Below are 14,290 nucleotides of genomic sequence, written 5' to 3' on the forward strand. Positions count from 1 at the left end.
TTAAAAATAAATTTGTAATAAAAAAAATGCTGGAAACCCGAGGCTCAATCTTAACAGAAACTGTACCATCCCTTTAAGCTATACGGAACGAATTAAACGCTGTCATGGAGGGCCTAGGGTTGTTTCTAATATTTTGGGGTTGCTGATGTAACTATTCTGTTGAGATGTACACTTTTGTGAATTATGTACTTCTTATGCCACCACCGCAATACCATGAAAAATGTCTACAATTAGTGACATAAAATCAAATTCCTTGACCATCTTCAGAATGTTGCTTGACCCTCGCTCAAGTATGAGCTAGAATGCAAAATTCGCTGTTCCGAAATACACAAATTCCGTATACACGTGTAGACGTTCATTAATCCGAAAACGAAATAGGGCCGTTAACCGAAAATGCGGTTGGTTAGTCCAATGAAATACGGTTCGTTATTCCGAAGGTTCGATATAGTGCGAAAATGCAACAAGGTTTGCTAATCCGAAAATGAATACATGAAAAAAAAAAAAAATATGCATGCAGACGAATTTAACCTTCGGAAATACCGACCACATGTAGTTTCCGGATTAATGAACCTTTGGAATACTGAACCTTATTTAATTTTCAGATTAACGAACTTTCGGAGTAATGAACTCTAATGTATTGAAGGTGATGTGAGTAGTTGTTCGAGCATTCTATCTTGTTCTGGGCAGTGTCGATATCTGGCGATCTGCCGGCGGATTCCGTTTTGGAGCAAAATACGCCTCGGAACCAAGATAGCGCTTCTTGACTATAAAACCTTCGCGACGCCACACGTCATGCGGCGGCTGTCGCAGTTAGGCGACGCCGAGAGCTAACAAGATAGAGATGATGCTATCCTAGCGTAACAAGCGGTGTACAGTACAAGTTCAAGTTGATTTATTTCATTTACAACAAACAAAATAATTGGAAGTACAATGAAACATTCGTATACACAGATGTGAGAAAATCAGTACCACAATGCGATCTTAACAGAAATAACATTGTAAAAAAAAAAAAAGATACAGGTAAATTATCAGTACTACTGTACACATTTGTACTTTACTATAAAACGTCAATAGGCGCGGTCAGACTGGGAAAAGATCGCGAAGTTTAAGATCGCGATCTTTAAGATCTCGAAGTTTTGCCAGTGTGACCTCAAACTTCCCGCGAAACTTCTCGCGAAACTTCTCGATCTGTTTGCGGGCGTTGTCTCCGAAGCGCGAGGCCGTTGTCATGTTCAGATGTGCATTGTTACATCACAATCACTAGCCATCGGACGGCGCACTCTTTCTTGCGCCTAAAGTGTATGCGAGGCGTGCCTGTGGACATGAGGATTGTGAAAGCGAGGGTACGGGTGCCAGATCGACGTCGGTAGGGGTTACCGCACCACCGGACGATAACAATAACCGGTGTACCGCGCCTAAGCATACGTGGAAGGATGGATCGTATTTTACGCCTTTAGACACATCTTTATATTAGCTCTCCGCCCAGACCACCACTACCACGAACAGCTGACACTGAAGTCACAATGTGACAGTATAGATCGAGACGTGTAACGTGTTGACTGTTAATAGACAATAGTTCCTACAAAGGATTGCCCGACAACGAATAATTAGAACAGACGGAGGAGAGAGAATCAGGACGACCATGAAGAATTCGAAGTACAGTAAGGATCGGATCGTCGATGATGGCACGATAAGATGAGAACGTCTAACCAGTTAGAGCCACTCTAACGTTAAATACAGTTAGACTCTCACTAGAACAGGGTCTACGCTCGAGTGTTAGCATTACGGGTTACATCATATTCATACGTGCTCCAATACAAAGTTGCAATCATAGTCAGTATGTTTCTAACTGTTACATTTAGTGGTTCTAAAATAGTGGTGTCAAGAGAGTCATAAAGAGTGAATAGAATTCTTACATCTTTTTAACAGTAATCTTCTAACGTTAGATTCTAGCTGGTCTGGAACAAGGTCAAAGTAGATCTAAATTGTCTAAGGCAATTAGAATCTATGTTCTAACTGTTGGTTTTAATATTTTAGAATAAGAGTACTGAGTAGAGGTAGTGGATCAGTCATTCATGGACTCTTTTACTTTCACTCTGTAACGTTAGCAGTTAACCAAACCCCGGGGCACTCCGCGTAGATCTACACAATTATACTTTGGCCTATTTCATCTATCGTTATTATAGCTTACACCATGCACTTCAACCACTATGGTTCACACACACACCTATCTAAAGTTGGCAAGAATCTACAAAGGGTTCAAGAGGCAGACTTAACCAAAAAAAGAAGGAATTAAACATTGACAGAATCTAAACTAACGTTAGACCCAAAACACAGAAGTGAGCTCTAGAGGCTTTAACTTAAAGTATGCATTCAGTAAACATCCATCTGTAGATCTAACCCGTTAGGTCTTGTACTAGCTAGAGTCTATAGCCTAACAACACAGTAGAATCTAGGACTAGGTCTTTAGGAATGTTGTCTGAGTACGGTACCATAGATTCTACTAGATCTGACAGTAGAGTTAGATCAATAGATGATGTGGCTAAATTCAAATTTTATTTAAGACACTGCTGCTGCTACAAGGTATCCAGCACTAACATTCAACAGTATCAATTCTAGAAACATGTAGGATCTAAATGCTACTTACTTGGTATCGCAGAAGAACCCAAAAGTTACAGATACTGAGATAGTGTCTTCAAAATACAGTACCCATAATCAATATCATGCTTATGCACCGGGTAGCTAGCTAGCCTAAATTTTCTGCATGCAAGTATCATGACGGTTGAAAGTGCTCGTTCAATAAGAAAGACTAAGACTAGAGTCTAAAAATGACTATGTGTCTGATACAGGTAGTATTGCACTAAATACAAATTAAAAAAAAAAACAAACTTTATTCCCTGCAGATTTTGATATATATGGTACTGGAATAAAGACTCCATTGCCCAGATCATGGAGTGGGCAAGGCTCTGGCTGGAGCACTGTGGGACCGTCCACTTCGGTTACAAGAAACACAACAGTCAGTACATCTGGAGGGCTTGGAAGAACATCTGGCACTTCTGCGTCGTCTCTTTTGGGAGAAACATCATCAGGTTCATGTTGGAGGCATTCTAGAATGAACAGTGCATCAAGGTAGATTTAAATTCAGTAGTGTAATTCATCTTTTAATTGAGGACATTCTGGAGTTGGGTCAAGAGTCAAAGATCAGAATTGGTGCCTCTCTTACAGGAACCAAATCAGATGTACTAAAAAAAATACACAACACCAAATCAAACAAACTCAGTATGGATCGCAAATGTTGAAGCGAGAGATAATGTGAGACAGTTCAGTGCATTAGAATAGGGAATAATTCTCTGACTCAAATTTGATTAGTAACTTTAGCTGATAAATAACATTTCAAATGGTATCCTGGGCACTTTTAAGTTTTATTGAACAAAATTGCTACAAAAGAATGCATAGCAAATTGTGATGTAATACCAGGAAAATTATTCTTGTTACAGCAATACCGGTACTTAATAACTGTAAGAAAAAAAAGAAGGTTTTATCTTCCAAATGGCTAGAGGAAAGTATTATGTGTGGAATTATCATGTAGGGCCTACCTGAGGACTTGTAACTTTATTTTAGGCTAGGGTAGTATGAGGAAAATAGATGCAACTTAATCATAGCATGAATACAAATGATGAGAATAAAAACCATCCATAATGGGTCAAAGTATCCATTTTTTTCTGGCATCATTTTGATAGCTTAGTATTGCTATAGTAATCGATCTTTCTATAATTCTGTGATGTGGTATCACAGTTGTTTGTTTGTCTATCAACATTGTTCCAATGTTTTTGGGCCAAGCATTTGTTCTCAACACATGTAATCCATGAAACAAGTTTGATGCAATACTTGGAAGGGTATTGTGCTTTTAAAAAAAGGACCTTGAGCTACACCCCTATGATGTCTGGCAGTACTCGTCAGAGAACACCTGGGTCCAGAGTGACCACTCTAGGCAGCACTAGCACCAGCATGGGAGTGGTACCACAGTCCTCCGTCCTTGTTGGTAACTACTGCTTCACATATTTTGTATACAAGTGCTTTAAAATCTCAACATGCAGCTGTATTATGATTGTTTTATCCTTGATTAGGAATTACATTGGTGGTCTGAGAGTCTGACAAAAGTGAATATGACTACCAGAATAGATGCACACTTGAATTTTAGTACAAAATTCATTGCCTACAGTAATCTTTAGAAAGATGTGGGCCCATCAGAGAGTAGAAGAAAAAGAGGAAAAGAAAATGTTGAAATGTGAAAAGAATGTTCTTTGATGCATGTTACCTGTTTACAATGTGTTGAAGGATGATTTTAATGGATGTCAGTGTCCTTTGAAATACCACTGGGAGAACAAAAAAGTCATCTTCGACAATTGAAGAATCATAAATCACAGTTTTCTTTATCGTTTTTTTTTTTTTTTTTCTTTAACCCAGACACCCTATTCTGGTGCATCCATTATGCAAAAAATAATTCTACATTATCAGATAAGGTAATGATAGTGATGACAAGAAGTACAGTTGGAATGTAGAGATTCATTGAATATCTTAATCTGATATTGTAAAAAAAAAAAAAAACCACAAAAACAAAACTGTGGTGCTTGTCACTTGTTACTTGCAATGTGAACATTGCAAAACAAATTGAACTTGAACCCTCAATATGATTAATGTGTTGCTTTGTGTTTTATTCAAATTCCTCCAGCTATTGTTGAAGGGAGGGGTATAGCACAGGGTGAAATTGGTATGGCCAGCATTGATCTCAAACAACCTATGCTAATCTTGTCTCAGGTACGTTATCAACACTAATTCATTCTGTTTTTATAGAAGATTGCATGTACTTACATCAACACTTACTTTGTACTTGATTGTAATTGCTGCAAAAAATAGCTAATTTCTGCAAGTGTGTTCTGTCTGTTCACTAACATTTACCAACAGCTAGACACCACCTAATAGGGTAACCTCAAGAAATGTTAATCAATCCCCCCCCCCCTTTCCCCCTGTTCACACTGTTTATTCTTTTTTCAAATGCTATCTTCAGTAGATATGGACATATGCATGAACAATCAGAGAAATGATGGCAGTAAAGCTAAATGAGGGCAGTGTTGCATTTCTGAAAATTTCTGTTTTGGTGAATTGTAAATTGCATGTACTTGTACAGCTCTCATTGCATATATGGTGCATCATCATGTTATCTGTATAAAATGGGATATCATAAAAGAACAAAAAATGTGTGTAGAGCTGACTTTGGCAAAATATAACCTCTTCAGTTTTCTAACTTTTATTTTTTGTTAAAGGTATTTGCTGAGTAATGAAGTAAGGCAAATTGTATATCGATTTAAAGCTTAGCACATAAGGAATTAAGATTTGCCAAAAACCAAAAAATTATTTTCTTGACATTGTATGGCTTTTGCGATGATGCATCACATATATGCGTATCACAAATACATTAATCCACTTCAAGAAGTTATAGCACTACATGTTTCAGATTTCTGTCCCATCCTTCTCCTTTAGTTCCCATTTTCCTCTGTAGGCATTGGCTAAAATGCTGTCCTCTATTTCTTTCTCTTGTCTTTCTATTGTCCTATCACTGTTTAATGTTGCATGATATTATATTGTCCCATGCCATGTAAGTTTATTCCTCATTCATTTATTTGGATATATATATATATATTTTTTTTTTTTTTGGAGGGATTCACACATCACCAGTGCTGCTTTGTAGTGGGTCCCTACATTTTTGCTTTTCATACTTACCTTACCTTGTTATGGTAAGCATATTTGTTTAAAAAAGTAATAATTGCCAATTGAGTATATTGTATCATCACCTCATTCACATAAATTGTTGATTTGTGTTTTGTCGAACAATGAAATAAATTTTGAATTGATTTGAATGGAATGTAGTTAGGGCTGCCGAGTTTGATCATCAGCTGTACTTCTAACTTTATTGACGATAAAGTTTGACATGATTATCATGAAGTAATGGTAGGAAACTGACTTCCTTGTCAATGATATCAAAAATATATTCGATTTCAACATCCCTTAGTTTTCCGACAGCCAAACGTATGTGAAAGTGACAACAAAGCTGCAAGTCCTGCAACCTGTTGAGGTAAGGACTTACTGTCCGTTTCTGTGCATCAAATTTCCATTATGCAATTGCTTGATCTATTGCTGTGCGGGGCACCTATGCATATATAGTAGCAACTGTTAATCAAGTCCATTGTAGTGAAGAGCTAAACACACTGGCATTGGTATGATACTTGTAACTTTAGTCCACGACCTTTATCATTCAAAGCAAAAATCATGTATAACTGAAAGGAACTATGTGTTGATGATGCATCTGATACAAGATGTAACTAAGTTGAACATTTATTCATTATTCACAATCATATTTACCTATCAGTGACATGTTATCAGTGATTTGTTCGTTTTTGGTCCTTGCAAGCCAGCAAGTGTGTACGTAGCACTTACTAAAGTACTAACATTCATGCAATCTAAACATCTGGTCAGTAGCTAACTGCTATATATTTTCTATCTCACTTATTTTCCATGCAAGTTTTTTTTTTTTTTTTTTTTTTTTAAACCTTTTTTTCCTTATGCCCAGATCATCATGCCCCATACAGCATGTGAGGGAGGAGCAATGACAAAACTGTTCAAACTTGTGACTGATAACTTCCAAAATCTTGAAGTCACAACTGTGCAGAGGAAGTACTTCAATGAAACAAAAGGTACAGGGCATTAATTTAGCTGGGTAGAACAGCAATTTGCTATTTATTTGTATTGTTGTTGCTTTTCAGCAACAAAGAAAAAGAGGCATAAGCATTTCAGGCATCTGACTGATCACAATGCTCCGTGGCAACCTATTAAGCAAATATATTTAGCCCATAATCCACATATGTTAAAAAATCACAAAGAGATGTATGTGCTCTTACTAATTAGTTGCAATATGATATCAGCTAATACTGCTTGCAGAATATGAGTCTGCTGCCATCTACTTGCAAAACTAGTGAGCCAAGTGTTTCAACATTGAGTTTTACATTTATCTGTGTTTTTGTTTCTAGGACTTGCAATGGTCAAACAGTTATGTGTTGCTGAGTTTGGGGCAGTTGAAATGGAGATAACATCAAAGTAAGTCCTGACTTTTAAATGAAGCGACCCTTCTGTTTGGGGAGTTGCATTCTCTTCATATTACAATCATGCAGCATGCTCAGGCAGATGATTCACTGATTCGTAACAATAGCAGAATATTGGATGTGTATCAAAGTCTGTGGAAGACGTTGGATGCAGCTTCATGGAATTTTTGTGTGCTAAAGCAGATGATTTGTAGGGGAAGCAGCTTAAAAGTTGTCATCAATCTTTTAATTTTGTGTTAATGCAATCGGATTTAAAAGAAGAAGAAGTAGAAGAAGAAATACCACAGGTTCCTAAGCTTATTGGAGGAAACTAGCTTCAAGAACAGTGCTTTTCTGGCTAAATACACACACACTGGCACACACACCCCCACACACACAAATAAAATGACTTTGTGACGCAACGACTTGTTTCTGTGTGTCCCTCAGGAGTCTATAAATGTTTAAGTCTTGCAATATGCGGCTTCTAAGTTCATCAACATGGTATACAAGTGTTAGCTAATCTTGAAGACATTTAATAGACCAACGGTATGACGTTAATGTTATAAAATTTTGAAATTTATGTGTATCTCTTAAGGTATCTGGCTGGTTTATTGTCCCCGCCGAACGAGTTCGAGCAGGGGACTATGAAACGGGCTCCGTACGTGTGTGTGTCCGTGTGTCCGTCCGTGCGTCCGTGTGTCCGTGTGTCCGTCCGTGCGTCCGTGTGTCCGTGTGTCCGTGCGTCCGTGTGTGATCAAAATGTTCAAAATGCTACTCCTTCGCCATTTCTAACCCGATTTTGATTCTGTTTGCTTTATATGATAGCACTACATAGGAGCTTTGAAACTTCTATACAGAATTTCAGTTGTGACCTTTGACCTTGACCTTTGACCTATATTGTACATTTTGCTGCAAAATGCTACTCCTTCGCCATTTGTAACCCGATTTCGATTCCGTTTGCTTTATATGATGGCACTAGGTGAGGGCTTCAAAACTTCTACACAGAATTTTGACCTTTGACTTCTTTGACCTTTGACCTTGATTTTTGACCTATATTGTACTTTTTTGCTACAAAATGCTACTCCTTCGCCATTTGTAACCCGATTTCAATTCCGTTTGCTTCATGTGATGGCACTAGGTGAGGGCTTCAAAACTTCTACACGGAATTTTGACCTTTGACTTCTTTGACCTTTGACCTTGAATTTTTACCTATATTGTACTTTTTTGCTACCAAATGCTACTCCTTCGCCATTTGTAACCCAATTTCGATTCCGTTTGCTTTAAGTGATGGCACTAGGTGAGGGCTTCAAAACTTCTACACAGAATTTTGACCTTTGACTTCTTTGACCTTTGACCTTGATTTTTGACCTGTATTGTACATTTTGCTACCAAATGCTACTCCTTCGCCATTTCTAACCCGATTTCGATTCCGTTTGCTTTATGTGATGGCACTAGGTGAGGGCTTCAAAACTTCTACACAGAATTTTGACCTTTGACTTCTTTGACCTTTGACCTTGATTTTTTTACCTATATTGTACATTCGCTACAAAATGCTACTCCTTCGTCATTTCTAACCCGATTTCGATTCCGTTTGCTTTATGTGATGGCACTAGGTGAGGGCTTCAAAACTTCTACATAGAATTTTGACCCTTGACTTCTTTCACCTTGATCTTTTTACCTATATTGTACATTTTGCTACTAAATGCTACTTCCGGCGGGGACATATTTTACGCACCGCGTAATTTCTACTTTTCCTTGTTTTGATCTATGTTTATTTCAGATACTACTGCCTAGCAGCAGGTGCTGCTCTGCTGAAGTATGTAGAGTTCATACAGAACACTGTGTATGCGCCCAACTCCCTAAAGGTTGTCTTCAGGGGTAGTGAGCAATCAACAGTTATTGGTAAGACTTCACACAAATATCAGTACTATATTTCTGGCAAAATGTATGTGGGAGTACGAAAATGACACACTCGACTCTGAGTATTGACACATGATATTCATTGACTTGTGATTTGTACACACCATTGAGAGCATGCTATCATGTAAAAATTTCTGTGTTATTCAGGACTGACATATTGGCTATGTCACACTTATGCGTCATATTCTGGAACCAATCTTTTTTTATTTTCCCTTTGGATGGCATTTATGTCTTTATTTAAATGATATTTTCCACCAAGATGCTGTGACTGCAAGGAATCTTGAATTGGTGCAGAACAGGAAGGATCCAAAGAGTGACCACACATTATTTGGTGTTCTCAACTACACAAAGACCATGGGAGGTGGTAAGGCAGATGGTTTTAGAAATCTACTATAGATATTAAACTGTATAAAATAAAAACCAGAATTTGTCATACTACAGCAAAATCAAAAGAAATATTGATAAAGTGAATGAATGCTGATATACTAGCAATTCCTCTCCCACCAGTTAAGGACAGTGTTGTTGATTATCAGTTTACACTTGTTAGTATGCTAGTAGTCGTGGTGAGACCCACTGAAGTAACAGCTCAATTTTTAATTATGCTTGACATAAGTTTGCAAAATTTTTTACTTGATCCCTGTGAATCAAGTTCCTAAAAGTGTTCCACATGATGTCTTGGTACATCTATATAGTTGTTGAGAAAGAGTGTGTTGCTGACTGTTCCTTTTCCTCTGGCTTTTTTTCTTCTTCTTCTTCTTTTTTTTTTTTTCTTTAATTTTGCTTTTATGGAACAGCACGTCTTATGAGGGCCAACATATTGCAGCCTCCTTTGGGTAAGTTTGCACATGCTTTGAATTGTTATTGTGAAATATTTTCTGAGCAGAATCCTGGACAGAGTGCAACAGATGATGCATGTTTGGATGGATCAGTATACATACCCACAATAGAATATTGATCTCCAGATACTACCAAATAGAACTATTTTCCCTTTTTCTTTTCTTCATGGCTCTAGAGCCATCACACTCCTATGACTTTCATCATGAAAAACTTCTACAGACACTGCAAACATAATAGTTGGGTAGCATATATTTCTTTGTGTTATTCTTTTCTTGTAAAGTATCTGCTGACCTGTATATTTCTGCAGCTGAAAGAATTCTGCAAATGATATGATATTTATTCTTTGTAGATGAGGAAACTATCAAGCTACGTCTTGATGTGGTCGCAGAGCTGACAGAAAATGAAGAGCGGTTCTATAATCTGCAGTCGGGTAATTATTGGCCTCTGGACCAGGTTGCCTTGATTCAGCTCAATAGATGACATTGAATAATCAAGTTCAAAGAATTTTCCCATAATGGTATTGATGACAGTCACTGTGATTATGAGGTTGAGCAGTTTCTGATGGGCAAAATCCACCCAATACTGTAAGTCATAGTCTGGTGAGAAAATATATGCAAAAATGAATAAACAAACCCCCAAATCAGATGTATGAATTTTAAAGTAAGTGATCAAAATGTTTCCTTCTTTTGTCAGTAAAAAAGAAAGCTGTTCACAAATGTGATTGTGTACATATAATGCAAGAATTGTTATAATTATGGTAACTAATTCCAGATGCGGATCCTGCACCAAATATTTAATATTGCCTCCATCTTTTTCTCCCAGTGGACATCTGCTCACAAGGCATACCTCCTTCAGTTGGCAATTTACGTGTCAGAGCCATACATATCTCCACTCCAACTGGACATTCTTTTTTCCTTCACTATATGTTTGACCAATTTATCTATTAAAGTAGTTCTGGATTTTGTAGTTACCATGATTACCTCAGTAAGTCATTGCTATGGTAAGATATAAAGAATATATTTCATATGTATGTAACATTGCTATAATGCTTTTCACCCTCTTTGATCTCCCTACCTTGATCCTAGTCTTGTCTAGATTCCTTGATGTGGACCACCTGCTCTCACTGTGCATTCAAATACCAAAGCAAGAATCGGTGAAGTCAGCCGAACAGAAAATTACCAACATCATCTACCTGAAGCACACCCTAGAGCTTGTAGAGCCACTGCAGATTGCACTAGATTCAGCGCAGACCAAGCTTCTGCAGGCATACCACAAGGTGTGATTTATCTGACTTTGTTTTCATGGGGACTAGCTTGACCATCAGTTAATTATGTATATATTGAGAAACAAAACAAAAACATCTCAGTGAATAAACATTTAATAGCTCACCTGAGGCTGTTGGTTGTTGTTTCATCATGCATTATGCATAAACTTTTTTATTTGTTTATTTTTGTTTATTTATTATTATTATTATTATTATTATTTTTTTTTTTTTATTTTTTTTTTGGGGGGGGGGGGGAATTTAAATGATGGTTGTGCCCCCCCCCCCCTCCCATGGGGGGTGGAGCTTATGGTTTTTAGAATATAGTGGTGGTGCCCCCAGGTGGTCCAAGGGCAGGTCACATTATCCAAAATTAAGTGTGTGTTTCCAAAGAGGCCCACAGCAATCCTTAAATCCCAATACTTTGGAAATTGTTTCCCTATGGCGGAGTACTTGTCATGAAGGCAGAGTGCCCTGCTCAAGTGAGCGTTAGACCCTTACGTCTCGTTGTTTTAATTTAAATACATCAAAAGAAGAACCATAGTCCCTCAAATGAGACAAAGATATGGAGATATGTATCCCCTAAAATTTGATAGATAGATATATATCATAAATCATGAGAAAGGACCATGAAAATTAAAGGATTGTGAGATGATTACAATGTATGACGATCCTTGGGGCAATCATCCATTCTCCATGTTTATCTTTATTCACTCATTAGTCTTTGCAAGATGGAAGATTTCCTGAAATCCTTGGAAAGATTGGTACTGTCATCAATGATGAGACAAGGTACCAGAAGGGAACATTAAACATGCGGACCCAGAAGTGTTTTGCTGTCAAGCCAGAGATAAATGGTAAGAAGACCAGGTGGCAGTATGTGTCATTTATAGATTTCTTGCTTATATGATTTGTTTGTATTCATAACATCAGTGACATGTCCTATTTCTTGTCTTTACCTAAGATTACTATATCTAAGATATAAGGGGTGAAAGCATTGTACAATATTAAATGGGTTAGTCAAATATTGGTTAGTGATTGGCTAAACGCAGTCACGTGGTGGAGGAACATTGGTTATGTTCGCCCATGGGAGAACATTTTTGTAATGTTCTCCCATGGGAAAACATTTTCACGTAACAAATGACAGAAGGACCCGTGCAGAGTGAATTTGGCTCTGCGTGAGCGATCGAGTGCGTTGTGCTGGTGGTTGACATTGACGTATTTGACGCATTTGACTAACCCATATAATATAACAGATGATGACTTGTTGTCGGGAACATGTACCAAACGTTCCACCCTCAGGGTGAAATGCTATTTCAGGAGGTTATAAGTCCCTCGACTTTGTCTCGGGACTTATAACCTCCCTCAATATCATTTCAAACCCTTTGGGTGGAACATTCGGTATGTTCCCTCCCCCGCCAGTCATCTATATAATGAACCCTGTTGGGGAGAAAAGCATCCCATGTACTCACACTATAATGAACATGGTTATAATGAAATGCTTGTTACAACAAAGCAAAAATTCAGGTCCTATAGTTATCATCTATATATTTATTTACTTTTACGTACTGTTGAGCTATTAAGAAGTTTTGATATAAGGAAAGGAAACAGCCGGTCAGGATTGAGGACTTTGTTATAACAGGAGTCACCTGTGACAGAAAAGATGACAGAAAATTCTCAAAGGACAATTAGTATCTTGTTGGAGGCTAGAAAACGTATGTATCTGCTTTTTTTCAAAGGACTTCTTGACGTGGCTAGGAAGACATACACAGAACTCGTGGATGACATCTCAGGTGAGGAAACACAAGCTAAAATTTGCCAAATCTACCCTAAAATATGAAATATATCAGAGTCACTTTGAGCCATTATAGTGAAAATTCAGATGTCAAACTTAAAGGGGATGGCTAGTAACTGATCAGTGGGAATCAGTGGGAATACTGGGGGATGATTGTTCTAATCCTTGTGGGATTCATTCAAGAGTACATTATATATCTATTGATGTGTGAAAATTATTTGCTTCAGAACGGTCTCATATTCAAGTAATGTGCAGTTTAATGCCCCGTCACTGTACAGGCATGCTAACCTGGAAACACTAAACTGCACATTACGTGAATATGAGACCATTCTGAAGCAAATAATTTTCACAGAACAATAGATATATAATGAACTCTTAAATGAATCCCAGAAGTATTGGAACAATCATCCCCCAGCATTCCCACTGATTCCCACTGATCAGTTACTAGCCATCCCCTTTAACCTTTCAAAGTAAAAATGAAAAGGAAAAAACTGAAAATGTTACTCCTATATTGTTTAGTGATACAGCCACCCACAATCTTTGCCTGTTTACTCCATAGAAGAAAACAATAATTGCTGTTTCTGCATCAACTTACTTTAATTGCAGCAGTTCACCAAGTTCACACATTGAAGTACAGTCATTGAAATCTGCACAGAGAGGAATCAAGGAGCACTACTGCTTTCACTATTGACTTGCATAATTCTCTCCTTCCAAAAGTTTTGGTCCAAATCCATTGTATCATTGCATTTAAGTACACTCCTCTGGTAAATATTGTTCAACTCTGATTGGTGAAGACTCTGGAAATATTGCCCATCATGAATAAATTGATGTGTATAACAGGTGGGATACTGTATGTCAAAAACTTGCTAAGGTTTGCAAAGAAAGGGAGCTTTTTGGTCTATTATAGAAATGGATAAGGATTGAAAGGGTTAGAATGTGGAGTTGTGAAGTGAAAGAATGCTGCAGTCCACTGACTACTAGTACATGTTATATCTGCACTAGGGAGGGAGAAAGACTATGACTGGGAGTAAGGAGAGAATGCCTTTCTCTTTTATTAAGATATACATGGACTTCAGTGTTGACAGTCTTTAAACAGGTAAGGAATGACATTGCCCATTTTGCCATTAGCTTACTACAAAACAGTGAATGCATAAGAATAAACTCAGTATAACCAACCCTAGCTCCTAGGTAGGCGAACTAGCAAGAAAACATCTGGCTCCATCTCTGTGGGCTGATTATATCAAAGCTCACATAGAGTGTGTATGAATGAAGAGGCTGCAGTCAAGTTATATAAGCCATAGTTTAGCAGACACAAGCATTTACTACTAGTCTGCTATGTACTGT

General features: G+C 37.7%; 1 protein-coding gene across 1 annotated transcript in view; it reads left to right on the forward strand.

Annotated features, from left to right (window-relative positions):
• The first annotated feature begins 1,409 nt into the window (after positions 1-1,409).
• The window catches only part of LOC140246198 (mutS protein homolog 4-like), a 30,606-nt gene continuing 17,725 nt past the window's right edge, over positions 1,410-14,290 (forward strand). Inside the window, exons 1-14 of the mRNA XM_072325645.1 lie at positions 1,410-1,661; positions 2,904-3,129; positions 3,918-4,042; positions 4,733-4,818; positions 6,071-6,133; positions 6,629-6,752; positions 7,086-7,152; positions 8,917-9,038; positions 9,316-9,420; positions 9,851-9,889; positions 10,243-10,323; positions 10,979-11,169; positions 11,876-12,008; positions 12,891-12,944. Of these exons, the coding sequence (XP_072181746.1) occupies positions 1,643-1,661; positions 2,904-3,129; positions 3,918-4,042; positions 4,733-4,818; positions 6,071-6,133; positions 6,629-6,752; positions 7,086-7,152; positions 8,917-9,038; positions 9,316-9,420; positions 9,851-9,889; positions 10,243-10,323; positions 10,979-11,169; positions 11,876-12,008; positions 12,891-12,944 (1,435 nt within the window). The 5' untranslated portion in view covers positions 1,410-1,642. The remainder of the gene's footprint in view (positions 1,662-2,903; positions 3,130-3,917; positions 4,043-4,732; positions 4,819-6,070; positions 6,134-6,628; positions 6,753-7,085; positions 7,153-8,916; positions 9,039-9,315; positions 9,421-9,850; positions 9,890-10,242; positions 10,324-10,978; positions 11,170-11,875; positions 12,009-12,890; positions 12,945-14,290) is intronic.

This window comes from Diadema setosum, chromosome 2 (assembly GCF_964275005.1).
Source record: "Diadema setosum chromosome 2, eeDiaSeto1, whole genome shotgun sequence".
NCBI classification, from domain to species: domain Eukaryota; kingdom Metazoa; phylum Echinodermata; class Echinoidea; order Diadematoida; family Diadematidae; genus Diadema; species Diadema setosum.